Raw genomic sequence first — 27,554 nt, 5'->3', positions numbered from 1 at the left:
TCAGAAGTGACGTCACATTTGGGCGCCAGTTGGGGAAGCTAAACACAGATCAGAACCAGAATCAGTAATTGATCCATTAGTATGAGTGGTTACGGTTCGAATGGGGCGAACATGAAGCTCAGCTGCTAGAATTCGAACCGCTCTGCTGGTTCTTCCCGCCTGGTTCCGGAACTTTACCCGGTAAGTGGGGCGTGTTTGTTATAGCTGGTGGTCCAGTGGTTAGAGGCTGGTCCTTCGGCCGGTTCGGTTGTGGGTTCGATTCTAGGTGCGGGGTTTCTACTTCATAAGTGAGATTTTGCTGTCAGAATGTTCTGGAGGTTCGGTTTGTTTGGAAGACATCTTTGGTGTTCGATCAGAACCGACCTAGTTGATGGTAAATTATCTCATTTTCTGCAGGGATTTCCAGCTACTGTTCAGGTCCAAACACCCTGGTTCTGGTTCAGGAGCTCATGGTTTTGATTTGCAGATAGTCTGAATTGTTCCGCTCCAGAAACCAAACTGGGTTAGAACCGGTCAGAACCTTCTCAGACGCTTTAGAAGATCAGAATATAATAGAAATCAGCTTTATTGTCCCTCAGTGGGAGCAGCAGCAGCAGCGTTGTGTGTTCTGTTAGGATTCGGTTCTACTGGATCACAGTGAAACATGTTGGCTTGTTTTAAAACGGGAATAATGTTCATGTTTACTGAACATTAATAAGAGCTTTCAGTAGATCAGAGCCGTGCAGGAAGGACAAATACAAACAGGACCCTACTTTTAAATGACTGACTGGTTCTGCAGCGATTTAGGTCCAGTTCCAGACTCACTGAAGAACCCTCAGCATAATACTCCCACCACCGTGTTCTCTCCCCTCTGTCTCTTTTGATCTGACTAAAGGAAATTGATCTCCAGGACGCAGAATCTGTTTCCAGATTGTTGTTGATCTATGCTAAAGAGGATCTGCTCCTCATCCTCAGGCACCGCCACAATGAGTTCCAGGGTGTGTCGGACCTGTGGGGGGTCCGACATCGATGTGGACCAGGCCCGGGGCAGCGCAGTGTGCACGGGCTGCGGCTCGGTTCTGGAGGACAACATCATTGTATCAGAGGTCCAGTTCGTGGAAGGAAGTGGAGGCGTGTCTTCCGCTGTGGGACAGTTTGTCTCCGCTGATGGTGAGACCGGTTTTCTCTACTGACTGGTAGGACCAGAACCAGTATTACCATTAGAACCAGTTAAAGGTTGTAGAGACACTGAAGAGTCCAGCTGAAGCAACCCAGAGTTTAAAACCTCCAGTTGTGGGTCACCGCTAGGCCTGTCGCGATAAACGATAAATCAATTAATCATACGATAAATTTAAACTATCAACCTCATTTTAATTATCGGCATTATCGTCTCTTCCGGCTTTTTCCTCTTTCTGTTAATGACACTGAATGAAAAAAGGCTCAACTCCGGTGCTCTCCACTGACCCTCCCTTCCTCATTTCCGAGCTGTCGGTCGATTGTCGGCCCATTTTCAAAACCTGACAGACCACACATTAGCCGATCGGGTTCGTTCCTGCCGTGTGGTGTCCAACAATGGGCACAAAATAATGGCTACAAGTTCAGTGAACTAATTTTAAAACCAGGCATTAATCAGTGCTTTACTACAATCTACCTGCAATGCATGTGGCTAGTGTCAGCGTAAAGTCCTGACTGAATGAAAATCATTATAACCTAACGAAGAACAGCTGAAAAGTTACCGGGTTTATCAACTGCGGTAGCAATTTCGCTCCAACTCCTCCCCTTGTCATTTCTATATTCTTTGCAGGTTGAATAAACATTAATGTTGTTTCCACGTATCATCTCCGATGTCCGCTGGACTTCGGGTTGCGCCGTGTCAGCTGTTTGGGATTCCCCGACGTAATTTCCCCTCAGAAAGCGCGGAGGAGAATCCGCGCTTTCTGATTGGCTACCTGTCACATTCAACAGGAAGCGTTAAAGATCCCAGTCAGGGAAAACCCCTGATTTAGATCAGAGACGATCTACCGTAACACACCACAAACTACAGGATGATCGGTTATGAAATCGTAAGGGGAAAAATAGCAGCAAAAAATCATGTAGTGTGAACTATTGCATCAGGTAGTCGATGTGCCCATCTTCTCTATTTAAATCTAATTATTACTGAAGGGCAACATAATATACAGACTTCATAATCTGCACTCTTTTGGTTGAATGCAGTATTTATTTCCACTTTGGCTTTTGTTGTTTAGTTTTTATTCAAGTACATTTTTTGTTAATGGAGACTGAGAATCCATTTTGTTTTTGGTTGTTTTGTTTATCAGTTAAGTGTTCTTTTGAAAATAAAGTGTATCTATCTTTGGCAGGAAATCGCATGCATTATTACGTCATTTCCATTAAATCAGTGTAAAAAGGTCTTCAAACAATATTATTGTTTATCGCAATAATTTTTGAGACAATTAATCGCTCAGCAAAATGTGTTATCGTGACAGGCCTAGTCACTGCTAGCTAAAAGCTAGCTGCACTAACACTAAACTAATATGGTATTTAATGTAGGCTAATGCTAACACTACTTAGTGGAAGCTTAGACTAAAGTGCTACAGCCATGCAGGATTTAGCAGGAGTTGATGCCAAGTAAGCTTATTTATAAAGTGTTTTTCACAGACATAAAAAAAATCACAAAGCGCTGTACGATAGAAATCAACCTTGAAATTATACAAAACATAAAATCAAGAGATAAAAGCCTGGAAAAAATGTTTAGTTGCTTTTTAAAAATGCTAAAGCACCAACTTCAGGGTTGGTCAACATGCAACAATGTTAATAAATGCATTTCAAAATAAGAGCATGAATGTAAACATTTACTTGAATTCTTAACACTTCAGCGTAACATTCAACTGAAAGTTTTCAAAGCCACCAAGTAAATTAACCTTTAGAATATATTTGGAAAATGTGATTAAGTGGAAGCTAAATGTTATCAAAGCAAAAGCGGCAAAAAAAAAAAAAAAATGTTCTGGTATTAGCAGAATGTTGCACCACTGAAAACCTCTAATAAACCCACACGTCAGGAATCAAACAAGAACCAGAACTGATAAATAATATTTATTAATCAACATGGAGGCAAAAGTGATCAGAACCGCTCACCTGCAAAGAGACAGAACCGGGTTAGAACTTCTAACAAGTCAGGGTTTGGGTTAACTTCACATTCCGAGTTTTCATCTGAGAAATTAGCAGGATTCTGTTCATAGTTTGTTCTCTCACTTCTGTGTTAACTGGAGTTAAACTAAAGACCCATCAGACCCATGAACGTGTGGCACACAGGCCATTTTGATGGAATAGGGGAGGTAAATTAGTGTTATCTACTAGTGGTGTCGCAGTTTGACGTGGTTGCGGAGGGGGGTCAATATCACTCCCCCGTTGCTAGGAAACGACGATTGTGGGTGTGCTCTTTGTAGCGATACGCTAACTGAGTTACTTTGTAACAATTATTAAATTAAAATGTTGCGGACTCAATCACAATATCTCTTTTGATTGTTTGCCACCGTTACAAATGCATCTTTGAACCAACTGAACATTCATTCGGGTTCAAGCAGAGCGTTGGTGGATCTTTAGTTCCAAATCAACCCGAACACTGTCCAGAACCCAGGTGTACGGTTAGTTACCATGGTTGAAGGGAAGTCGCAGCTCGTAGGCTTTGCTGCCATTCATGTGAACAGTCGGGTTGACGCCGAGGCCTTGCTGGGGCTTCCAGCATCAGCAGCTGGTGCCGTTTAATCCAGACTTCCTCCAAGACGACATCCCAGGTAAACTGTGAACTCCTGATTGTCTCTACAAAGAGATAAACCATGAGTGATTAGGCAGACCTCTTCAGTTGGTTCTTTCGTGATCTTAAACCCTAATCTCTTGTGGTTGAGTCTGATAGGTGGTCTACAGATTAGTGGAGTCTCAGGCACTTTGAATGTTCTGTGTTTAGTGTCCATCATCAAAGACCAGAGAGAAAAGATGCTCATACATCAGAAGAACCGTATAAGACTCCTTGTACATGTTTTCCACCACCAAACTCTGCAGAGAAGAACAGATACAATTAAAACATTTCCTCCAAGCCAATGGTTTCATCAACCAGACTCTGTACCTTCCTGAAGCCTCCCTCTGACCCAAAAGGAACTTCATCATTCCTTTAGAGGTGACAGTAGCTTCATTCAGTAGGAAACCCTCCAGTCCCACACCAAAGCTCCGACTTTTAAATCCTGCTCCCTCCCCAACCAGAGCGGATAGGACCAGAGGGACTTTCCAGAGCAACAGACTGCCATCAAACGATCCATAATCCGAAGGGAACAAAAACCAGGCCATCCTGAGATCTGGTTCAGACTGCAGCTCACCTTTTGTTCTGCGTGAGCTTACCGAGTGTGCAGGCCATGGACAAGTCAATCAGCAGGAGCACAAACTTCTGTTTGAACAACAGAGACACCTGGAACATCATCATCCTGACAAAGGAACAAAATGTCACTAGTTTCATTAAAAGCAGGGACAAAACTGCAGAAATTAATAGTTTCTGATTCCAAGATCGATCCGATTCCTCAGGTTTGCAGGTCTAAGAAACTAACCAGCTTCACGCACTACGAGACCGTCCCACCAGTCCTCCGTCCCAGTTTGAATTTAATCTAGAGGACACTGTGGTACTGCAGCTTTTCTTTTAAAACTATGCAGAAATGGTTAGTTATCAGAGTTTAGAATTGAAGTTTGCATGAAATAAAGCTGTTGGATTCAGTTATTAATGGATAAAACCTGGTGTTTGTTCATTCCCACCATGGTGACCTCAGCATGAGGCTGTTTGAGTGCAGATGGAAGCATCACCCTCTTGGAGGCCATCAGGCTGTAGCCAAACCGCCAGGCGTCTGGAACGGACATGAGGCGTTCTGCCCGCTGCTCTGCAGGAACATCAGCTGCCAGGAGAAGCTGCTGATCCTCTGAGCCTGAAGACCACAAACCAAACGTCTCATGGTTACAGGTTTAGACCCAGCTCAGGTCGGGGATGAAACTCAACGACACCAGTTCCTGAAGAATTGACCGACTGATCCTGGATCAGTATTGACTCACCTTGAAGAGTTCACCTGTCTGCCCTCCACATGAAGACTCTGTTCACATTCAGCCGACAACAAAACCACAGCAGGTCAGCTGGTTACCAGGTGACCTGCTCACCTCCATGCAGTCCTCCTCACAGGTGAGCTCTGTGTGTCCAGAACAGACTGTAGAAACAAAGCGACTGCTCAACCTGCCGGCGCTCAGCACCACCTTCAGCTTGACGTCATTCTGGAGAAAAGCAGACTCACCGTAACGCCTGGTGCAAAGACCGGTAGAGGTCATCAACCGGCAGGTGGGATTCAGGACAGGTGGACACGCCCCTCCGCCCTCCGGGGACAGGCACCTGGTGTTGGGGAAGGGGAGCCGACAGGTGGAGCTTTATTAGTCCCTGGGTTGTTTTCTAGCCAACCGCTCCACTCAGACCCAGAACACACATCGGCTTAGGTTAAATCACTTCAGTTGAAATTTTTTGGAACAAACCTTATGGCCCAAATTTAGCACCGCAAACATCTCATGAAATAAATGTGCAATTAAATGTCATTAAATAATGCAGAGTAAACTTTTTAATCATTGTGTGGAAGAAAATCTTTTCAAAATATTCATTGTTTGACTCCTTTTAAACAAATAGAGGGGAATCATTATATTTTTAGGTCTCCAGTCATTTGTGTCGCAGGCTGAACAGTTTGGGAGAGCGTACCAGAAAGCAGGAGGAAAACGATGCTCTGAAGACGGTGAAGCCGTCCGGCCTGACGGTGCTGATGGTGTGACCACAGCAGGAGGCGAGCCGTCCGCTGATGGCGTGGACACCGTCCGTCCGCTGATGGCGTGGACGCCGTCTGCGTCTAAATGAGGACATCAGAGACACGGACGCTCCCGGTGTCGAGTTCAGTGAAGAAGAGCTGACCGACTGCTTCGAAGCGAGGCGGATCCACAGATACCGATCCCGACACTCCAACTCAACCACACCTGAGGACGGAAAATCTGCTGAACAAATGAAGGTCAAAGGTCAGGAATGTTCTGGAAAACTGTCGTGAAGCTGACAGGTTTCCTCCTGCAGACTCAGAGTCACCTGGGCCTTCAGATCTGGGTTCCAGAAACCCAGAAGAACCCAGAGAACGTCTGGAAGAGCGTTTTTATGACCGAACTAGATGAAGGAAACGTCTCATGTTGATGTGATCAGAGAGCAGCAGCTTGAAATCAGACATTTCTGACAGACCTGGAGGTTTGTAGAGAAACATTTAACTTGGAGGAATCAGAGCTAAAATCTGCTCAGTTTTACCCTCCATCTGACCTCTGACCCATGGTTCCTCTCATGAAGCAGCAGCACATCGTCAGGAGAAGCACAGGTGATCCCTCACCTGTCCAGAATGGACCTGTCCCCCTCTAGTCATTGAAAAGTAGACAAATGATTCAGATTTGGTAAAGATTTTCCTCCATAAAGCTCGCTGCAGCTCTCATGCTGAAACTGGAAGCTCCGACTCCACTGAGGAAAACACTTGGACTCTGCAGCCAGGTGGGCTAATCACCTGGTTGTCATAGTAACCAGGGAGGGAGTCCAGGTGAGGCTGCTTCTGGATGATTGCGGCTGAAAACCTCCTGTGTTCCCATGTGAGCGGTACCGGTACCAACCGGGCCCTGGCTCAGACTGGGCTTCTCCTACCAGATCCGCTGGGTGAGACTGAGCTGGACCCCGAGTCGAGTCTTAAACGGGTCGTTAGAACCCAGAATGGTTCCGACCAGGGATCCATAATGAAGAAGCTTCTGAATTCTGCACCAAATATTAGAATAAATGTGAACTGACTGCTGGAAATTTCTCAAATGATATATTTGTTAATAATTTATTGAATAAACTTTTTGCCGTTTAGGTAATCACTGTAATTCTGATCATGATCATGTTAAGTTTTAAAAATGCTCTGGAAAGATTTAAAGTTTTTAGGATCAAACATGAACTTTTCACATTAATTTCTTCAGATTAAATCCTCCATTTAGATATGAACATATAGAATCAAACATTTTCAAATGAAATTCTTTGTTAAAATGACACTTTATTAAATGATCAGAGTCTGTTTGCTGCCAGGTCCAGTTAAAGCTCCACTCCTCGGTTCTGGTTTCCACACCGGAGTCGGGAAGGAGTCCAGAGCCCAGACGCTGCAGAACGGTGAGTTCAGGACGCGTCTTCGTCTGGGACGCGTCTCCAGGTGTGACTCCAGGTGTGTGTGTGTGTGTGTGTGTGTGTGTGCAGGTAAGCGTCATATCCAGCAGCTGGGCAGCCAGCTGCAGCTCAACCAGCACTGCCTGGACACGGCCTTCAACTTCTTCAAGCTGGTCGTCAGCAAACACCTGACCAGAGGCCGGCGGACGGAGCACGTCATTGCCGCCTGCCTCTACCTGGTGTGCCGCACTGAAGGCACGCCCCGTATCCTAGCAACCAGCCACCTGCCCAGCTGTTTGTTTTCCCACATCTTAGTTTTTAACTTCCATATTTGAATTTTTTTTTTTCATTGAGATTATCCACTAATAAAAGTAAGGTATGCTAAACATTTCTAAATAAAAATTGTTCTAATGAAAATCAAGTGTTTTATCTTCCTACATCTTAAATTTTTAGAATTTTTGTTCAATTTAAGATTACCCCAAATTACTAATCTCTCTTTAAATAGAACCTCAAACCTGATTGGCTCAGAAGCAACAAACATAACAAAGGGAAGCTAATACAGAAAAATGTAAATAACAATTAAAATGACTGTATTATAATCTAAAAAGGCAGTTCTATCTTTATTCTACGTCAATAAAAATCAAAGTCCTGAAAATATTTCTAAATAAAAAAAATATCTTCCTTTGTAAAGAAAACCAGAAGAAATGAATAAAAATGTATTTTTTATTGGATTTCCTTCCCTGTCAGTCGGATCATTAGCTCCAGAATAAAGAAGAACCTGTTCAGAACTCAAGGAATCGTTCAGTTAGTGAACCGGTTCTGATTCGACCCGTTTCTTTCCTGAACCGGGCTTCAGACATGCTACTGGACCTGAGCGACCTGCTGCAGGTAAGAGCCACATGGGAGCAGCCAGCTGCAGCGTTTCAGCTCTGGACCAATCACAGAGCGTCTCTGAGCTCTGGACCAATCACAGTGTGTTCTCTGTGTCCAGGTGAACGTCTACATCCTGGGGAAGACCTTCCTGCTGCTGGCCCGGGAGCTGTGCATCAACGCACCCGCCATCGGTGAGACTTCCTGTGTGACTCGCCTGTAACACATCAAATTTAGCTAAAACGGCAGCGATTAGACCTACAGAATGACATTTCCCAGCATGCTCTCTGCTGAAGAAAGGTTCATCTACAGTGACCTCTGGTGGTGGCTGCAGGAAACTACGTCAGATAAAAACAAACATTGCAGTTTCAGTCACACAAACTTTAATGTTTGAAACACCTCAACCAGTCAGAACCAGAACCGCTAACGCTATCAGAACAGGAGCTAACGCTATCAGAACAGGAGCTAACGCTATCAGAACTGTAGCCGCTAACGCTATCAGAACCAGACTGTCCCTCCTGGATTGAGGCCTTTCAGTCCGTCAGGTCCAGCTTCAGCAGTAAAAGATCAGTTCTGGGATCTGCCCCCCCTGAACTCCGGTACCGTTGGTGCTGTCCGAGGAGCACTGGAACTGGAAGGTCACCTTCCCACACTGCACCTCGGTCATTCCCTCCTGTCCAAAGTAGCTGAGCTCGTTCCCGTCCAGGACGGCGCTGACCGTGTAGAAGGTGTCCTGCTCCACCTGGACGGGGTGTTCGAACCAGACGGGGAAGGTGCTGCTCGACCCGTCTGATAGAAACTTGGTGAGGTTCTGGGCCAGAAGGGTTCCCTGTCGCTTCAACTCGATCCTCACGCTGTACTCGGCCTTCCCGCCGCTCGATCCGTACAGGCCCAGCCCGGCCATGAAGATCCTGCGGTCCACAGCGAACTGGATGCTGTCGCAGCGCCCCCTGTAGCGCCACTGGTTGCTGCGATAGGCGGACGCCTGGAAGCGGTGGCACCGCTGCGGCGCCAGGCCGACCCGTTTCCCCACAGGGAAGTCCAGTTGGGGTTTGTTGGTGGCGGTGTACCACAGGAAGATGTTGTGGGTCTCCGCCAGTGTCAGAACCTCTGACTGCGCCGGTCCATCTGCAAACTCCTGCAGAGACATGGACGGGACCCGGAGCAGGTACAGAGCCTTCCCAAGCACGGTCCGCTGGTTCCGAGGGGTCACCGCCAGTCCCTGGCGCCGGCACTCTGCCGCCGCCCAGCTCAGCGCCGCCTGGAACACCGCTGCCTCGCGGATGTTGAGCGTCTCCCTCTGCAGGACGATCTCCAGCGTGGGCCGGTCGATCTCACAGAACCCTTCAGACCGCAGCGCCAGCTCAGCCTGCGCGTCGATCACCTCCCAGCAGCGCTCCGTAAGCTCCGCCTCCTCAAACAGCCGACTCTGGGACAGCAGCACGCAGGCGTTCTTGGCCTCCAGGCTCGTCTCCAGGAAGCCCACGCACGCCTTCGCCACGGCCGGGACGATGTACTTCTTGGCGGCGTAGAGCGTGGCCAGAACCGTGTCGGCGTCCAGCTCCACCTCATCGCTGTACATGTACCTGAGACACAGGAGGGGACATTAGAGACCTGGGACCCAGATCTACTCTGGACCAGAACCCTGAAGAAGGTTCTGGATAAGAAGCTCCTGGGTTCTGCTGGTTTCTAGTGAAGACACCACATCTACTGATTGGTACGAGGTTCAAGACCCGTCAGAGGAAGCATCTGGACCTCTCTGAACCGGTCTGAAACTGCTCTGAATAGGTCCAATCCAGTCTGAACCGGTCTGAGTAAGACTTAGTGAGTCAACACGAACGTCTGAACTCGGTCATACCCAATGTGAATAGATTTACATCGGCCTGAATGGGTCAGAACCGCTGTGACCATCATCTGTCTGGGTCTGACTTTGATCTACAGCATTCTGAACCAAACAGTTCTGGTGGTTCAGTGGTGGTTCTGGAACCGTGTCTGGACTCACTTCAACAGGGTGAGGAAAGCAGCTGGTTCCACGTCCGGGATGTGGATCTCCGACTGTCCTTCCGCCAGATCTCCATAGAACATGGCTCCAAACACGGAGCTGCCGACCGCCAGGACGTACTGGAACACAGTGAGGAAATGGGTCGGAACTGGCTGGCAGAACCACACCAAGAGCACAAGATCGCTCCAGACCAGGTTCTGTACCTTATGAGCCGGGACCGTCTGCGTTTCTCCAGGCGGACCCACGATGAAGTGGATGTCGGCCATGTGCTCGTTGTTGAACATCAGAGCGTTCCTGCAGACAAACAGGAACCAGCTGGTGTCAGCAGGTGGCGCCGCGACGCGCCATCCGCCCACAGGGGGCGCCACGCCGTGCCACCCGCCCGCATCATGTCGCCCGTCCACAGGTGGCGCTGTTCAGGTCGTTTATGAGTTCAAAGTGGCGCTGTCTGACCCGGTTGGACCCAGTTCACACTGAAAGTAATTTATGGTTCTGAACCGGTCCAAACTGGGACCAGAACCTAAATAAACTGAAACATGGTGGAATGTGACATTTGTCTTCAGCACAGGAAGTGGTGAAGCCCCGCCCACACCGCCATGTTGTTGTTTACCTCTCCCTCAGGGTGGGGTGGGCTCCCTGCCAGCTGAGTCTCTCATCATCATCATCGTCGTCGCCGTCGTCGATGCCGACGGTGTTCCGCTCGGCGGATTCCTCAGGTTCGCTTAGCTGGACGAAGTTCTTCTTCGTCTCCTCCTCTTCCTCGTCCTCGCCGTGAGGAAGGCTGGTGGAGAAAAGCTCCGCTGCCATCTCCTCCTCTTCCTCCCATCACAACATGGCCGCTTCCTGTCCGGGTCACAGGGATTATAATCCAGATTATCCAAACAGCTGGGAGCACAAAGAGCCTAAACCAATTCCGTCCGCTTGGTTCTGCTGGTCCCAGTTTGGTCCCACTGGTTTCTAAAAGTCACTTTAACTTCAAATTCACAGGAAACAAGTGAAGAAGTTTAATATTTCATATTTCAGCATCAGGATTTATTCAGTGTTATTTTAAATAAGGTTATCTTATGAAGCGTCGTTGATTCTGCTTTTGTCTTGCTGATCGTCAGAATCAGGCTTTTTCTCTCCGGTTCCTCGGCGTCTTCTCCCACCGAATCCAGCAGAAAGGGCACGACTTGTGTAAAATGACTGCAACAATAATTAATAACTAGCCCAAACATGGGCATAATAATCTTAAACAGTCCATGAATAAGAAAAAAATTAAACAAAATAATCCCACACCAAAAATAATGAAACATGACACAGCTGCATGAAACAGCAGGAAATAGCTCCGCAGTAAAACGAGCCGCTTCTTCGAAAATGACAGTAAAGGCTGCACTCGATTTTTACAAGACGTTATGGCAAACCTAATTTACGAGCTCCTTTCACAGTAAAAGCTCACATCCGGTTCATGTTTGATCTACTGCCAGTAGATTTCCAGCGGCTTCATGTTTGGACTTTGCAAAAGGAAATAATGTATCGGAAATAATTGGGGCCATCAAGCAGCGACTTCTCTCACTTCTGGGAGACAGAGGGACAACTCTGGAACAAAACCAGCAAATGTCAACCACATCTGATGTTCAATTTCAAAATAAAAGCCTACTAAATAAAACGTTTTTATTCCCCCTGCCCCCTATGTTGCTGTGCTTTTATTTTGAAATTAAACATCAGATGTGGTTAACATCCGCTGGAAATCTACTTGCAGTAGATCAAACATGAACCGGATATGAGCTTTTATTGTGAAAGTAGCAGGTAAGTGGGGGTACCATAACGTCTTGAGCTTTTCCAGGAGGCGGCTAGTTTTACCACCGTTGAAAAACTGCCTTTTCTCCTCACTGTGCTCCACAGAGCCTGTTTAACCATGAACATCACTATTTTCAGCACATGGATGTAGCATTTTCATTAGCGATGTTTCATGTAGCATAAATAACTGCTAACACACTTCCATCACTTTTAAACAAAGTTTAAGTGCTCTAAAGCACATTATTTTACAAGAACATTAATAAAACTGTCACTTATTATACTTAAAATACACTTATTGAACACAGAAAACAAAACGACGGAGACGGAAAAGGCTTCACAGACTATATGATCCGTTACTTTGTCTTTTAAACCCGAACTGACACTCAAAACTACAATCCATGAACTCAAAATGTTCAACAGTAAAGATAATAATTCACATTTCCATTCGCAACACATTAAATTTGAATAAAAACAATAATTTTGAAACAGGAAGTTACCCGCTGTTTTGCAATGGATCTGTCATCTTTCCAAAATAAAAGCTGCCGGTGCTCATATGATTTCCTACCGGAAGAGCTTCTCACTTGACAATCTAGTGTAACAACGTCACACTGCTACACTGGCTTGGTGCTCTTGGGGCCCCTGGTGGAGTGGGGGCCCCCAAGCAGCTGCTTAACTCGCATATGCCTTCGGCCGGCCCGGGTGGGACCCCTTTGGGAATCTGGACCGGACAGAGGGAAGATGCTGGAGACCCGAGCCTGGAGGTTCTGCAGGTTCGATCCAAACAGCAGATCCTGGAATCACTGACTATCGATCCTGTTGTTTGGATCAGACCTGGAGATCCAGTCTGGGTTCGGCTGTCATCTTTTATCGGAACCACGCAGCACCTTTCCGTTTTATCCCGAACTGACGGGCCCAGCAGACACCCGGTCCGGTTGCAGAGCAGAACCAAAACGGTCCGGTTCTGACTCCAGAACCAGCTCGTGGTCCGGTTCTGCTGCTCGGTTCTGTGGTCAGTTAGCAGCGGCTCACTAAGCGGACCGAACCCGTCCGTTTCGTGTACAGTTCAACTGTGTGTTGTTACCTTTTGGACCCGCCTCGGTTCGGTCCGGATTAAAACCTGTCCTCGCGCTGCTGTCCGCCTCCCACCGCCATCTTGGGTCCAGCTTGTTTTTCTGTGCTTCTCCAGCAGGGGGAGCCATAAGCCTGCAGGGACAGTAACGGTTCTGGTTCTGACCCATAACAGGTTTGTCATTAGGTCTGTAGTTAGTGGATGAGGTTCTGGTTCTGATCCGGTCTGGAAACGAGCAGTGGTCAGAGGAACCTTTGGGTCAGAACGTATTGTTGAAACATTCAGGCTGCAGTTTAAGTGAAAACTCATTTTAGTAAACATGATTTCTATAATCTAATCCAGCATACAGTTTTCATCATCTGTGATAAATATTGGCAAATTTACTGTAGAAATAAATTTTCTATCACGGCCGTGGCGGCCATTTTGAATGGCCCGGAAACATTTGAGCCAAGTGAGCTTGTGACAGGGTTAGGGTGTTCAGGTACCTGCTGCAGCATAGAACAGCATCAGTACCTGAAGGGGCGGAGCCTGCAGTGTCTGACCCCGCCTCTCCCCCTCCCCCTCAGACCCCTGCCTGTACATCCCTCGCTTCGCTCACATGCTGGAGTTTGGAGACAAGAACCACGAGGTTTCCATGACGGCGCTCCGCCTGGTCCAGAGGATGAAGAGGGACTGGATGCACACGGGTCGCCGCCCGTCTGGGCTCTGTGGAGCAGGTAAGGTTGTCGCCATGGCAACAGCAACATCCATGTAGCTCATGACTCTCCCCCCCTCCCCCCAGCTCTCCTGGTAGCGGCTCGGATGCACAAGTTTCGGCGCTCGGTGAAGGACGTGATCGGAGTGGTGAAGGTGTGCCAGACCACTCTGAGGAAGAGGTGAGTGAGATCCCAGTGGATCACTGCAAGTAAAGGAGATCATTTTATACCAGATTCCTAGGGATCCAATGATATCACAGGGATCTACTGCCAGAGATCAGTTGATCCTAGCCGATCCTTATGATTCCAAGCTAACATTAAAGATATGAGAACATTACTGCTAGTTCGGTCTCTAGATCCTGGTGGATCCGTCTGGATTCACCAAGATCACAGGGATCAACAGGACTGGTCCCAACCAGGAGATCACAATAGGCTCCATAAGATCCCAGTCAGTAGATCTGATTTATAGACATAAGAAGATCCAGGTAGCAGTCAGTGGATCCTACTGGATCTGTCAGGTTTAAACACCTATTGAGACAGATTAAACAAACACAAGAAAGACAAGAGAGTTAGATTCTTTTGTCCTCGCGAGGAGAACAGCCAGAGATGTTTTCAGTCACACATCTCTTCCGTTCTGAAAACATATGTGTCCGTTCTCCCTTTGTATTGCTGTTAGGATCCCTGTTACAGAGAGCGTCTCAAAGGGGCGGGGAAAACACTTCAATCACATGATTGCAACACAAATGCTAGTCACTAACAAAACACATGGTATCTACACACTAGATTATTCTGTTCCAGACACAGGATAACACAGAGCAAGTTGTACGTCTTCACAGCGATGGTTTTATAGTTATCTAACAGGTCAAGGATGCAGAGGTTTCTGCTGAGCGATAACCTGTTGAAAACGGTTCTCTGCTCTTCCTCAGAGGCTTTCTGAGAAAGGAATCAAAGTAATTCTACAACACAGAAACTTTCTTTATGCTAAGATGAAACAAATAAAGGCAAATAAGACAAGAACATTATAAAGGCACATGAAACAACAAATATTTGATAATAATACATACAATTTACCTAACAGGATCCCAGTCAGTAAATCCCACCTTGAGCTAGCGCTTCCTTTCTGAATAGAGTTGCTTATTAAGAATGTGACGGTGTTGGTCGGTGGATCCCATCAGATCCCTTCTTCTGTCCCTGCAGGCTAACGGAGTTTGAGGACACGCCCACCAGTCAGCTGACCATCGATGAGTTCATGCGGGTGGATCTGGAGCAGGAATGCGATCCGCCGTCCTTCACTGCCGGCCAGCACAAAGTCAAGATGCAGCAGGTAGATCTCCTGGCCTCTGATTGGCCAGCTCACCAAATATTAAAGCGAAGAATGTTCAGTCTTTGTTGTCCTCTTGGTCAGCCAGGGGAGACCAGTTGATCACAGATAGATTCAAATCAAACACTGAAGTGGATTTAACCTCCTCCTCTGCAGCTGGAGCAGGAGCTGGCCCGGAAGCTGGACGAGGTCGAAGGTCAGGCCGGGAAACTTCAGGACACCTGAACCGGGTTGAGCGGGAGCAGCCGGTGATCCGACTCTGTCTGCTTTGGTTCCGCCAGGAGAAATCAGCTGCTACAAGGAGGAGATCGAGACAGAGCTGGAAAAGAGCCGGCCCAAACTCAGGGGGATCTACGCCGCCTACGCCAAGGAAATGGGTCCGTCCAGAACCACAGCAGGTCCAATTCAGACCAAGTCACACATAAGCACAACTACACCAGAACCAGAACCGGCTGCTGAGTAGGAGAGCAGAAACCAGACGGATTATTCAGGCTCCATCTGGTTGTGTTTTATTAAAACTGCAAAGGAGACAGAAGGAGATCTAGACGTAAAGTCTAGATCACTGGTAAAGTCCGCTGCTCCCTCTGGTTCCAGATCCGGAGGATGAGGACGCCCTGTCCTCTCCGGCCGACCCGGAGGACAAGGAGGGGGACGACGCCGCCCTGCAGGCCGCCGCCCAGCGGCTGACGCAGGACTTCCTGCGTCAGGTGATCCAGGAGGAGGAGGGGGGCGGGGCGCCACAGGAAGCAGAAACGGAGGGAGCCGGGCGACCCGCCCAGGGCGCCCCTCTGGCCTCCATCCTGGGAAACGCCAGCCTGGGCCTCCAGGAGAGCTTTCACACCTTCGATCCGCCGGAACCGGACCAGAACCCAGACGGTACAAACCAATCAGGAACTGTTCCTTCACCATGTGGTATTACATCATCAGTTAACAGTTATTACATCATTAGAAAACTTTACTAAACAACCATCAGTGGATCACAAAGTCACCATGTTACGCAGACTAGTAACTAGTTAAATCATTAATCACCATGGTTACGAGGTGCTGCGGTGGAGCAGCGGTTAAGCACAGTCCTGGACGTGGCCGTCGCAGGTTTGATTCCCGGCCTGGTGACCTTTGCCTCTTCACTCTCATTTCCCACTTTCCTGTCAATTCACTAAATAAAGGCCAGTAGAGCCGATAAAGCCTTTAGAGAAAAATCACCATGGTTACGTAACCAGCTAGGTAACACGGCGCTGTGATGTCACTGAGGGTTTGTTTTCCAGGGGATCCGTCTCCGAGTGGAGAGCTGGACCTGGAAGGAATCGACGATCAGGAGATCGATAAGGTGAGTGCCAGGTTCCAGTCAGAGGCATGCTGATTGGCTGTCACCACGCCGGTCTCTGATTGGCTGCTCTGTCTGCTGCAGTACATCCTGAACGAGAAGGAGGTGGAGGTGAAGACGGAGCTTTGGACCAAGCAGAACGCAGACTACCTGAAGGAGCAGAAAGGTGAGGACCGGTCAATACGGAGGATGCTGATTGGCTAATTAAACACGGAGGATGCTAATTGGCTGCTTGTGTTCACAGAGAAAGAAGAGAGGATCACCAAGGAGAAGGAGCAGGGCACCTACAAGGAGAAGGTTGGAAACGGGGTCTACCAGTCTGCATGCCAGCGGCCGGCTGCCTGCTCTGACCTCTGACCTTTCCCCGTCCGCAGAAGAAGAAATACAAGAAGCGTGAGCAGATCGAGGCGGCCACGGCGGGCGAGGCCATCGAGAAGATGCTGGAGAGGAAGAAGATCTCCAGTAAGATCAACTACGACGTCCTGAGAGACCTGAACCAGCCGGCAGGAAGTCCCGCCTCCGAGCCCCCAGGGGGCACCGCTGTCGTCCCGCGCAAACGCCTGAGCCGCCGCCGCAGGAAGGCCGGCGACGCCAACGCAGAGCTGTCCGCCAGCGCCACCGTGATGACCAAGAGGTACCAGACCCGAGCAATCGATCACCTGATCGGTGATCAGAGCTCAACTTCCTGCTTCCTGTTCCAGGTTCCGGCGCCTCATTTCCTCCACACCACGGAAAAAGAAAGCTGCTCCACAGGTAAATCCCGGATGACCGGACCGGGCCAGGAAACCCTGAGTCAGTCAGTTCTCCCTGACTCCATTTTGTTTAATTGATTTCAGGTGGAAACAGCAGTTGCCATGGAAACGGCATCAGAGGCCGTACCTGAAGCTCCTCCTGCAGCCGTTCCAGACGCAGGCCCCGCCCCCGCCGAAGCCCCGACCCCGTTGGAGACGGAGGAAGAGGAGGAGGAGGAGGCAGAGGAAGACTGCGTCAGCGCGCTGCAGCTGGTTGGAGGTCGGTCCACAACTTTCCCTGACCCATCAGAACCAGAACCAGAACCAACCAATGCTTCCATGTTTTCCAGATTACGGCTGTGAGGAAGAGGAAGTGTTTTAGCTCCGCCCACCCTGAACAAACTCCGTCCAGCCAATCAGAGGCCAGCAGGTCAATCACCGATGAAAGAACCAGAACTTATCAGAACTTTTCACTTTGAGGTGTCTTGGACCCACCCGGAACCGGCAAAACCAGTGTGAGACAGGAAGTGTGTGTGAGACAGGAAGTGTGTGTTGCTGTATTTTAATGATGTCATGTGCGACCCGAACAGAATCATGACTCAGCAGAAACATTCCATAATAAATGGACTGAAAGTCCAGTCGGTTCTGGTTCTGCTCAGTTTCATTCCTCCAGGACGGATCGGACCAGAGGCCCGGTTCAGAACCGGGATCCAGTCTCTGCAGGTCCAGACTTGGTTCTGTCATTTTGTGGAACCGCCGGTCCAGCGGGTCAGAACTTTTTAGGGATCCACCTTCAGAACCGCTGCAGCAGCTAAACGGGTCAGAGACTCAGAACCAGTCCAGGTTTTATTTACTCTTTATTTCAGAACATCCCGGCCCGGTTCTGTCAGAAAGTTCTGAGCTCAAAACAAAACCAGAACCAAACAAAAAATAATAATAATCAGAATAGTCTCCATCACTTCACTCCTTGTTCCGGTCCGGTCCGTGGTTCCAGTCCGGTTCCTCTGTAAAGCCGTCAGTCGGATCGTTTCTCCTGTTCTCAGCCTGCAGCGCCCCCTGCTGGCCCGGTTGGAGCTACACGCTCTGGACCCGGTTCTGCTGACCTGGAACCAGAACAGGGGTCACCTGATCACCAGTCAGCCAATCACAGCTGGGCGTCATCAGAACCACCTCCAGTCCCCCAGGTTCTGGAAGTTCTGATGACCCAAACTATTCAGTCGGGTCCAAACGGAGCAGAACCCGGTTCTGGTTCAGCTGAAACCTATGAGGTATCAACAGAACCAGAACCTGGACCCAGAACTCACTGGTTTCTTCAATAGGTCAGAGGTTCTGGTGGACCCGGCTCAGTTCTGAAGCTACCTGCGTGCAGCTCGGCGGTTCTGATCCGACTCTCCTCCAGGGAAGAAAAGCCCGCCTCTCCTGTGGTTCCGGCGTCGCAGGTCAGAACCCGAATCGGACCCGTCCCGCCCTTCAGGTGGATCTGGATGCTGTCCTGGATCAGAAAAGAACCTCAGTTTGATTGTGACCCGGCCCGACACATTCTGCGGTTCTGCTCACCTCGGTGGGAGCCGGAACCTCCAGCCTGGTTTCTTCCGGCGCCTTCACCACCAGAACCGTCTGGTTCTGGAGGTTCTGCAGCCCGACCAGGTCCTGCCGGGTCACGTAGGCCAGCCTGGACCGGACCGCCGTCAAGGAGAACCGGTTCTGATCCAAAGGTAGAGGGACAGGTTCTGAGCCTGGACCAGAACCAGAACTTTTGGTTCTGCTAAAGGTCCAACAGTGTGACCAGAACCAGAACCCTGCAGACGGTGGAGCAGAGGTCACCAAGCTGAGGTCCAGAGAACAGGAAGGGGGTGGAGCAACAGGAAGGGGGTGGAGCAACAGGAAGGGCGTGGCTCAGCTTTTATAACAATAATAAATATAAATAATTACATGATCATATCAATGTTGGGGATTTCTCACATATTTATCAGTAATAATTTACCAGTTATGATTAACTGCTATTATGTGACGAGAACTTAGTTCAGTTTGATTCCTTTTGGATCTTTTCTGTGTGATTCTAAATGACCTACAACTGACTGAGAATCTGGATTATTGCAGTAAAACCTGCAGCACCTTCAGATATTCCTTTGCATAAAAAAAGAAAAGAATAGTTGTTGTATGTTTTATTATCTAACCCTCTTTACTATTAACAAAATTGTGGAGAAAAACTAAATATTCTGCGTCAAAGCATCTTGTACGTAGGGCATCAGTGTGAGTCTGTGGGGGTCAAAGGGCAAAAGGCTCAATCTTATTGGTCACTCAGTTTACTTGTGTTAATTTGGTGCTTTTTCTGTGAGCTAAAAATGATTGAGCTCCTGCTGCTGTTCTACAGTTCTGCCTGAGCTTTTTACCGTGCCCGGTTCTGACGGGTCGCCTGTTGGCCGACACCAGCAGATGTCTAAAAAAAAAAAAGTTAGACAGATCGGAGAGCAGCATAAAACTACCAGCACAAACCTAAACCACAAAATCAGCAGACTTTTTTTTTAAACAAACGATGCTAAATAATAAAGACATGGAAGCGAAACCGTGAGACAGACGGGATGTTGGTTCCCCGGTTCAGGTGGAGTCCAGATGATGCAACATTGTTTGCTTAATTTCTACTCTTTTGGGGAACGTTTCGTCTGAGACGCTCAGTAGGACCAGCAGATTCTGTCATCCGGTGACCCGCCAGAACCGCACACGGTAAAAAGCTCAGCCGGGATCCAAACGATCGCTGCTAGAACTACGAGTGGCATCAAACTGCGCTCATTCATTTACAGAAAAAGTGCCAAGCAGCCCTCTGATAACATCCTGCAGGCGTCTGCGCATAATTCTGAACTTTAACCCTAGAAAAGAGTTGTAGGGCGTAGGGGACAGCGCGACCCATATTTGGAGGCCTCCAGTCCTCGACCCGGGTTCGACTCCCGGACCCGGCGACATTTGCCGCATGTCTTCCCCCTCCACCTCCCTCGCTGTCAGCCTGCTTTCTTACACTAGAGAAAATAAAAGCCCCCTGGAGGGGAGAAGAAAAAATAGAGTTGTATACATACAGCAAATTTTAAACGTTTTTATAATTCACTTTAAAAAAATCTAAAAATAAACAAATGTTATTTCCAGATAAAAACATTTAATTGAATATTTATTCTGGCAGTGCTGCCTAATGACAATGGCTATTTTTAGAACTTGCTCGACTGACAAGGTCGTCTCAGCTACCGGGTTGGTGACCCCTGCGGTGGAGAGTCCAGAACCGATCCTGATACCTCCTTCCTTCCAGCAGGGTTCTGGTCCGGTTCTGATCCGAGGATCCTGCTCACCATTACTGGTGCCCTTCATGTTGTGCATTTCAGAGTGAAGATGGAAAGTTTGAGGTCCAAAGTAACAAAGAGCAAATTATTTCAACAAAAACATTTTAATTTAAGGACAAAACAGGAACCAGCCTGAGCTCCGGTCCAGAAACCTGAGCTCCGGTCCAGAAACCTGAGCTCCGGTCCAGAAGCCTGTGGTCCGGTCCAGAAACCTGAACTCCGGTCCAGAAACCTGAGCTCCGGTCCAGAAGCCTGAGCTCCGGTCCAGAAGCCTGAGCTCCGGTCCAGAAGCCTGTGGTCCGGTCCAGAAGCCTGTGGTCCGGTCCAGAAACCTGTGGTCCGGTCCAGAAACCTGAACTCCGGTCCAGAAGCCTGAGCTCCGGTCCAGAAGCCTGTGGTCCGGTCCAGAAGCCTGTGGTCCGGTCCAGAAGCCTGAACTCCGGTCCAGAAACCTGTGGTCCGGTCCAGAAGCCTGTGGTCTGGTCCAGAAGCCTGAACTCCGGTCCAGAAGCCTGAACTCCGGTCCAGAAGCCTGAGTTCCGGTCCAGAAGCCTGTGGTCCGGTCCAGAAGCCTGTGGTCCGGTCCAGAAGCCTGTGGTCCGGTCCAGAAGCCTGAACTCCGGTCCAGAAGCCTGAGCTCCGGTCCAGAAGCCTGTGGTCCGGTCCAGAAGCCTGAACTCCGGTCCAGAAACCTGAACTCCGGTCCAGAAACCTGAACTCCGGTCCAGAAACCTGAACTCCGGTCCAGAAGCCTGAGCTCCGGTCCAGAAGCCTGTGGTCCGGTCCAGAAGCCTGTGGTCCGGTCCAGAAGCCTGAACTCCGGTCCAGAAACCTGTGGTCCGGTCCAGAAGCCTGTGGTCTGGTCCAGAAGCCTGAACTCCGGTCCAGAAGCCTGAACTCCGGTCCAGAAGCCTGAGCTCCGGTCCAGAAGCCTGAGCTCCGGTCCAGAAACCTGAGGTCCGGTACAGAAGCCTGAGCGTCGGTCCAGAAACCTGAGGTCCGGTCCAGAAGCCTGAGCTTCGGTCCAGACCCAGTTCATCACAAGTGATCCTTACTTGTGATGAGCAGCAGGTGAGCCGATTGGGTTTCCATAGCGATTAGCTTTGTTTTCCTCTGGATGTTTTTATCATTTGCTGTTTTGCTTCAGCAGTAAATGAATTTCCTTCAGTAAATATTAAACTTAAACTTCATTGGTTCCAATACTGGTGAGCAGGACCGACCCCTGAGCAGAACCCATCAGAACCGACCAGAACCTGTTCAAACCATCAGTCTGCCCCCCCACAGGTATCGTCCAGGTGGAGCTGAAACTATGAACCGGACCGGACCGGACTGAAGGATATCTGGAGTTGTGCGGGTCGTCGGTCAGGTGGAAGAGCTGCTCGGCGCTGGTCCGGATCAGAGAGTCCAGAGTTTCCTCCACCAGCTTCAGGTCGGCCATGTTGGACCGGGCCCGGTTCTGACCCAGGTAACTGGAGGCGGGGCTGCTTCCTCTGCACACAACATACTGGTTTCACTGGAGACACTGGGAGAAACTGAGGTTCTGGTCGTGTTATAGGTCCGAAATACACAGCAAACAAACTGGACCTCTGATTCCCTACAGAACCATCAGAACAAACGGTTGAGAATCTGTTCGTTCAGGAAGGAGGAACCGAGTCCGACCCGAAGGTCCTGATTCATCAGAACCGACCAGAACCACTCACAGACAGGAAGCAAGGAAACAAAGGATTTTTCTGGGTTTGGTGTTCTGACTATTTGAGCTACCTCGTCAGATTTTCCTACTGTAGCACGGATTGATGGCTGAGTCTGTCTGTCCGTGCTGCCGTCATGTTTACAAACTACAGCAGGTTATTAATGTTCTGGTCCGGTTCAGTCACTCAGATAACATTATCCGAGTGACTGAAGTGGAAGCTTAGCAGTTACGGTTAGCTTAGCTTAGCTTCCTTCATCTGAACATCCTACCCGTTTCAAATGAAAAGCTGTAGATCAGGGAGTCAAACTCCAGTCCTCCAGTCGCTGCAGGTTTTAGATGAGCCACAGGTACAAAACCCTGGAATGAAACGGCTTCATGACCTCCTCCTTCTGTAGATCGGTTCTCCAGAACCTTAATGACCTCATTATTCTATCCAGGTGCTGCAGCAGAGGCTCATCTAAAAGCTGCAGGGCCTCCAGGACTGGAGTTTGACCCCCTGCTGTAGATGAATCCTTTTACTACAATATCCTACCTGTTATAATATTTTAAATACAAAGGTGTTTGTTAGAATAAAACAGTATCAGTGGAAACACGTTTACCTATTGAGCCCTATTGAAATGAAATTAAACACAGACAAATACAGATCACTGTAACTCTTTTTGGTGCATTAATCTGTTGTCTGTCAGCCACAATGTCACCGAACTGCACAGCTCACTGGAATGATGGGATATGATTAATATACACTGATATTACACGGCTATTACAGCTTCAATCCCACATAGCATCGCTAACATCTATTTAGCAAAGTTTAATAATAAAAAGAGAGTATAATTAAACTAAAATACAGGGACGAAATAGCTACCAAACAACGTATTTTGTCCTGATTAACAATAACTTGTTAACGACTTTGGAGACGGCAAACTAAAGCCATAAATATATTTACAAGCTGCTGTCATGTAAAGTAAAAACATGAAGTAAAACAGCAGCTTAATGAAAGCAGGTATAAAATAAATTAAATTAAGCTAACCGTGATTTGCGATGAAATAAAACACATGAAACGAAACTTCCACAGGTAGGACGGATTTACAGGTAGCACAGATAAACAGAACACCGGAACCATGTGACCGGTTCTGAATGACTCCAGATTTAATTCATAGTTCCCAAACAAGAAGTGATCCGCCATCTTGGTAGGCAGCACAGAGCGTAGCATAGCCGTAGCATGGCTTCCAGAACAACAGAAAATATGCAACACTTTGGATGAAGAGAAAAATACATGAACAAAATGGCTGCCGTCTGGATCAACGAAACGCATCAGACGATGTGGACAAGCAGCCACTGATCTGCTGCTACGATAAAGTTAGCTAGCTAGTGAACAAGGGAGAGTGCAACATGGAGGAGCTTCACCTGGAACCCGCGGGCGATACGATCAAAGTTTCAACAGATTCATAAAGAGCGTACGAACTCTGCAGGCAAATAATGAGGTTCAGGTGACTGGCAGAGTAAGAACGTGTAGCAACAGCTAGGCTACAGGTCTGTCTTAGGTAGCAGATAAAAGCTACATTAGCTAAGCTAGTAAATAATGGCAGCAAATATCTGATGTTTATCTTAATATTCCACAGTGGAGAACTCAGAAACTGTCAGTATTAAATGTAATGAACGAGGAGAGAGATCCTTTTGAGCCTGGGCTTGTTTGGTGTTGTCATAGTAACTCCATAGCAACCGCCTACCAAGATGGCTGTCAGCTACAAAGTTCCTGGAAATGTGACATCTCATGAGAGCGGCAGACCCGGAACCGGATCACTCACATCCAGCGGATCCGGTTGACGGACTCCTTCTGGACAAGCCGGACGCCCTGCAGCACGTTGGTGATGTCATAGACGCGGCGGCGGCGCGTCCTCAGGCTGGCGATGGCGCTGCGCAGGTCCAGGCAGCCGTCCGGTGCCGTCAGGAACAGGTCCAGGAACCGCCGGGTCAGAACCAGCAGAGACACGTCTGGGGACGACACGGCCCGGTTAGAGACCCGCAGAACCGCACGGAGGCCGCCGCCACTCGACAGAACCAACCTTCCCGGGTCTGGGTCCGAATTGGCCCGTTCTGCTGCTGCTGGCTGTAGGGAGACACGAGTCAATACCAGCCCGGAAACCTCTGACAGAACCACAATGGAACCGGATCAGAACCGCTTACCTGAGAGTCGGACCTTCTGGCACCGCTTTGAGAGCCGGATTCTGCAGGTGGGAACAGAACAACAGTTATCAGTTCTACTGGGAACCAACTGGACCGGTTCTGATCCAGCAGAACTGGGTCGGATCAGTAAAGGTTCAGCCGGAGGTTCTGACCTGTTCTGTTGGGTCCAGAGCAGGAAGTTCTGGAGCAGCCATCTTGGTGTTAAAGGTAAAGCAGCCTTCATCCTCCTCTTCCTCACTGGGCCCGGCGGTTCCAACCCACTGGTCCTCGTCGTCCTCCGACCCAGCTCCCCACCGGTCCAACGGGTCCAGCGGCCCGTCCAGGCAGGGAGGCATGATGGGAATGGCGTCGGCGCTGACGTCACCCGACACGACATCCTCCGGCAGGAAGTGGTCCTCACAGATCAGGTTCTGGTTCTGCTGGTCCGCCTGCCGCAGCGCCGCCAGCCACACCTGGAAGGACCCAGTGACCCGTTTAGAACCCACCCAGAACCAGCTTTGGCTCTCTGGAACTGATTCGTTCTCTAAACGGATCTTTGTCAGGTCAGTCCTGATTGACGTGACCTTTGACCTCTGAACTCAGAGGTCAAAGGTCACGTGGTTTTCCAGTGACAAACCAAAACAGCACCGGAGAACCGAACAAAACATTTCATCCAAGTCCAGTTTAACATCTGATATTCCAAACAGAGTGGAACCATTATCTGGACCTCCGGAACCTTCTGGACCTGACGAGCCGGTTCCAGGGAAACCCAGTGGAGGCTGGTTCCTGGCCTGGACTAAATCTGGACTGGAACTGGTCCGGTTCTACTGTGGTCCACTCCGGGTCTTTGTGCAACCTCAGTAACTTTGACTTTCTAACTCACTAACTGGACCGAACCGGACAGTAACTTCTAAATTTCGGTACCAGTATGAAACTGGACCTACCTTGACCCTCGCTGGATCTCGCGGGAACTTGAAGAACCGTTTTTGGGTTCTGTTGAACACTCCATGGTTGGACCCGTCCACCCGGTTCGGACAGCCGGAGACCACACACTTCACCATACTGACCGACCGAACCGAGCCGAACTGGACCGCCTGTTCATTCAGCAGCCACGGTTAGCCACTGAAGTTCTGCTGGAGTCACCGCGGTCCGGTTTGTTTTTTACCCACCGGAAGGGGATTTGTTTTCACCCCGGAAGTGGTGCCGTGGCGCCTTTTGGCGCCCTCTGCTGTCCTGGAGGAAATTCACCACCTTCAGCTTGTTGATCTTTGGTTCCTCCCACTTCTTCAGAGTTCTGATTATAGACTTAAATACGCATTTATAAGGATAAATGCATATTCATGTCTTTGGTTCTGGTAAGTATGGTGTTTTTTTCAGCCAAATGTGGGACCGCATCGGCTGTCTAACGCCACCCTGTCGGCCATCTTGGGAGAGGAACTGGATGCCAGTGAGCTGTACATGTTAAAGGGGAGTCAGGGACAAAAAGCAGTTTATAGATTACGTTTAGCAAACAAATTATGTTTTTCAAAATAGCCATTTCTTTTTATCTGCGTCCGTTTTTCGACTCCATGAAGTTGAGCAAAAAATTATTTAACCCCAATGAGAAATGGAAACTGTTGGGCGGTTCAGATGGTTGATTTAATCAAAGATGAGAGATTCACACAGCTCCACGATACTTACATGTATATTTAGGCAAATGTCTGGGACTAAAGGGTCAATATTTTTTAATTCTTTAAAGGATTAAATAATACACGTTAGGTAAATTACATTGTGTGACATAATAATGTACATTAGCTCTCAAAATTTAACACATCCTTGTTAAAATCCCAAATTTTGAGATTTAAAATATTTATTTATTTATTTCCTTTATTTAACCAGGTAAACCCCGTTGAGATCTTGATCTCATTTTCAAGAGGGACCCGGGCAGAAGTCTGCAATACACAGCAACCTGGTTACAAAATAAAACTAATTAATACATATGCACATGTGTAAAACAATAGAAAACAATTTAAAAGCAGTGACACTGTTTAATAGAATCTTGTTGCCTGTTTTTAAGAACCGCTTGAAATAAATCCAATGAAATCAGTTCTGACATCTTGAGTTCAGACTGGAGCTGATTCAGGCTGAAGGAGCTTCACACTGACTGATCGTTTCCCCTTTTCAGTTCGAACACGTGGAACATGCAAAAGAAAAATATTATTAGAGCGTTAAGAATGGGAAATAACAGATCTATGTAAGAGAGAAGTTAAGTATGCTGAAGCCAAGCCGAATAGAGATTTATAAATCAGGATCATCAGGTGATTGTTTCTCCGTACGCTTAAAGGAGCCAATCAGCTTCTGCATACAACTCACAATGATGTGTAAGACGTCTACTACCGGGTGTAAGCCTTAAAGTGCAACGATACAAAGTATTTAATGCTTGAAGGCATTTGGTCGAAGCATTCATATATTAAACATCTCCATAATCCAGGAGAGGCAGGAAAGTTGCTGCTACCAATTTACTTCTAGCTTTGAGAGAAACAAGATCCATTTCGGTAATAAAACCCAATCTTCATTTTCAATGTTCATAACAAATTTGATATGTCATTTTAAAAGAAAGCTCTTTAACTAGAATAAAGCCAAGATATTTATAATTACTGACAAACTCAGTTTGTGCTCCAGCAGCAGTGGTAAACAATAGAGGGATTTCCGGTAGTTTTCTAGAGTGTGAGAAAAAAACCCTTTGCTTTTGTCTGATAAACATCCAAAACTAACTTCAGAGTTTGTAAGTGTGTTTGAAATACAGACTGCAAATACTGCATGGCCTGTGATAGTGATGAAGAATAGCAGTAAGTTACTAAATCATCTGCATAAAAATGATTTTAAAAAATTACATTGAGATCTAGATTGTGATGAATTATTTTCAAACTAATTTCCAATAAATAATAAAATAGTTTGATTGCATCAGTGTGAACAGCCTCAAACTAATATTTTGATGAAAAACATTGATTCAATTTTCTTTAATAATTCAATTAAAAATCGTATTAATCCCAGAGGGAAATTAGATGTTTTATCTCACATTACTCAGATTACTGATCTCCTATAGAGGTCAGTATTTCAGTGACTTTGAAAACCCCTCTGACTGAAGACTGTCATTATTATATATTATTATGCTGTGAGACTCCAAACGTCTCAGGAACATTTCAGACACCTTCCATCTATGTGGTGTAAAAACAAAGTGGTTCTGGATGTAAACGGGTCCAACCCGGTACCAGCAAGGCGTACCTAATAAAATGACCAACTTTGGACCTCCTGACTTACAGTCGACACAACAAACTTGTGATGATTCAGATCCCAGAGCAGAAGCTTCCTCATGTGGTACAAAAACATGAAACCTTTAA

The 27,554-nt window shown here is 47.9% G+C and overlaps 3 protein-coding genes and 1 long non-coding RNA gene across 12 annotated transcripts; 1 reads left to right on the top strand and 3 right to left on the bottom strand.

Annotated features, from left to right (window-relative positions):
* Positions 1 to 4: 4 nt before the first annotated feature.
* On the top strand, positions 5 to 17,640 carry LOC116733903 (transcription factor IIIB 90 kDa subunit-like). Of its 2 annotated transcripts, none has more exons than XM_032584896.1 (19): positions 5 to 180; positions 955 to 1,149; positions 7,130 to 7,210; positions 7,295 to 7,468; positions 8,061 to 8,092; positions 8,196 to 8,268; positions 13,491 to 13,640; positions 13,706 to 13,799; positions 14,817 to 14,943; positions 15,097 to 15,136; positions 15,222 to 15,317; positions 15,535 to 15,816; positions 16,206 to 16,267; positions 16,349 to 16,430; positions 16,509 to 16,561; positions 16,639 to 16,898; positions 16,966 to 17,017; positions 17,101 to 17,275; positions 17,346 to 17,640. In XM_032584896.1, exons 2-19 carry the CDS (start codon positions 966 to 968, stop codon positions 17,375 to 17,377), a joined length of 2,049 nt encoding a protein of 682 aa, XP_032440787.1. In that variant the 5' UTR covers positions 5 to 180; positions 955 to 965; the 3' UTR covers positions 17,378 to 17,640. The 2 variants fall into 2 exon arrangements, with proteins under 2 accessions (XP_032440787.1, XP_032440786.1); XM_032584895.1 differs by having other exon boundaries at positions 15,222 to 15,338.
* On the bottom strand, positions 3,060 to 7,135 carry LOC116733960 (uncharacterized). Its single transcript, XR_004342140.1, has 4 exons — positions 5,750 to 7,135; positions 5,301 to 5,395; positions 5,068 to 5,216; positions 3,060 to 4,943 (listed from the first exon to the last, which is right to left on the bottom strand). It is a non-coding gene; the product is annotated as an uncharacterized LOC116733960 (long non-coding RNA).
* On the bottom strand, positions 7,910 to 13,479 carry LOC116733916 (BTB/POZ domain-containing protein 6-B-like). 2 transcript variants are annotated; one of them, XM_032584936.1, is made up of 5 exons: positions 12,937 to 13,477; positions 10,687 to 10,919; positions 10,280 to 10,370; positions 10,077 to 10,195; positions 7,910 to 9,660 (listed from the first exon to the last, which is right to left on the bottom strand). In XM_032584936.1, the coding sequence occupies exons 2-5, from the start codon at positions 10,881 to 10,883 to the stop codon at positions 8,628 to 8,630; spliced, it is 1,440 nt and encodes a 479-aa protein (XP_032440827.1). In that variant the 5' UTR covers positions 10,884 to 10,919; positions 12,937 to 13,477; the 3' UTR covers positions 7,910 to 8,627. The 2 variants fall into 2 exon arrangements, with proteins under 2 accessions (XP_032440827.1, XP_032440828.1); XM_032584937.1 differs by lacking the exons at positions 10,077 to 10,195; positions 10,280 to 10,370 and having other exon boundaries at positions 12,937 to 13,479.
* A 193-nt stretch (positions 17,641 to 17,833) lies between the features above and the next one.
* On the bottom strand, positions 17,834 to 25,555 carry LOC116733931 (transcription factor E2F1-like). Of its 7 annotated transcripts, XM_032584962.1 has the most exons (9): positions 25,119 to 25,399; positions 24,348 to 24,647; positions 24,196 to 24,236; positions 24,075 to 24,118; positions 23,817 to 24,003; positions 21,662 to 21,811; positions 18,553 to 18,667; positions 18,355 to 18,487; positions 17,834 to 18,098 (listed from the first exon to the last, which is right to left on the bottom strand). In XM_032584962.1, the coding sequence occupies exons 1-9, from the start codon at positions 25,233 to 25,235 to the stop codon at positions 18,070 to 18,072; spliced, it is 1,116 nt and encodes a 371-aa protein (XP_032440853.1). In that variant the 5' UTR covers positions 25,236 to 25,399; the 3' UTR covers positions 17,834 to 18,069. The 7 variants fall into 7 exon arrangements, 1 of the variants encoding a protein (XP_032440853.1); XR_004342132.1 differs by lacking the exons at positions 17,834 to 18,098; positions 18,355 to 18,487; positions 18,553 to 18,667 and adding an exon at positions 20,070 to 20,453 and having other exon boundaries at positions 20,494 to 21,811; positions 25,119 to 25,555; XR_004342131.1 differs by lacking the exons at positions 17,834 to 18,098; positions 18,355 to 18,487; positions 18,553 to 18,667 and adding an exon at positions 20,070 to 21,013 and having other exon boundaries at positions 21,054 to 21,811; positions 25,119 to 25,555.
* Between the last annotated feature and the right edge of the window lie 1,999 nt (positions 25,556 to 27,554).

This window comes from Xiphophorus hellerii, chromosome 15 (assembly GCF_003331165.1).
Source record: "Xiphophorus hellerii strain 12219 chromosome 15, Xiphophorus_hellerii-4.1, whole genome shotgun sequence".
In the NCBI taxonomy this organism is placed as follows: Eukaryota; Metazoa; Chordata; class Actinopteri; order Cyprinodontiformes; family Poeciliidae; genus Xiphophorus; species Xiphophorus hellerii.
This window is presented reverse-complemented; position numbering and strand designations above follow the sequence as displayed.

What these genes read in the sequence shown, in the direction of transcription:
- LOC116733916 (XM_032584936.1), bottom strand. Translation starts at nt 10,883, where the DNA reads ATGGCAGCGGAGCTTTTCTCCACCAGCCTTCCTCACGGCGAGGACGAG. An exon ending in AGACGGTCCCGGCTCATAAG is followed by an intron (nt 10,196 to 10,279) that starts GTACAGAACCTG and finishes ACTGTGTTCCAG; the next exon opens with TACGTCCTGGCGGTCGGCAG. An exon ending in GCTTTCCTCACCCTGTTGAA is followed by an intron (nt 9,661 to 10,076) that starts GTGAGTCCAGAC and finishes CCTGTGTCTCAG; the next exon opens with GTACATGTACAGCGATGAGG.
- LOC116733903 (XM_032584895.1), top strand. Translation starts at nt 966, where the DNA reads ATGAGTTCCAGGGTGTGTCGGACCTGTGGGGGGTCCGACATCGATGTG. An exon ending in ACAGTTTGTCTCCGCTGATG is followed by an intron (nt 1,150 to 7,129) that starts GTGAGACCGGTT and finishes GTTTGCTGCCAG; the next exon opens with GTCCAGTTAAAGCTCCACTC. An exon ending in ACCTGAGCGACCTGCTGCAG is followed by an intron (nt 8,093 to 8,195) that starts GTAAGAGCCACA and finishes CTCTGTGTCCAG; the next exon opens with GTGAACGTCTACATCCTGGG.
- LOC116733931 (XM_032584962.1), bottom strand. Translation starts at nt 25,235, where the DNA reads ATGGTGAAGTGTGTGGTCTCCGGCTGTCCGAACCGGGTGGACGGGTCC. An exon ending in CCAGAAGGTCCGACTCTCAG is followed by an intron (nt 24,119 to 24,195) that starts GTAAGCGGTTCT and finishes GTCTCCCTACAG; the next exon opens with CCAGCAGCAGCAGAACGGGC. An exon ending in TCGGACCCAGACCCGGGAAG is followed by an intron (nt 24,004 to 24,074) that starts GTTGGTTCTGTC and finishes TGTCGTCCCCAG; the next exon opens with ACGTGTCTCTGCTGGTTCTG.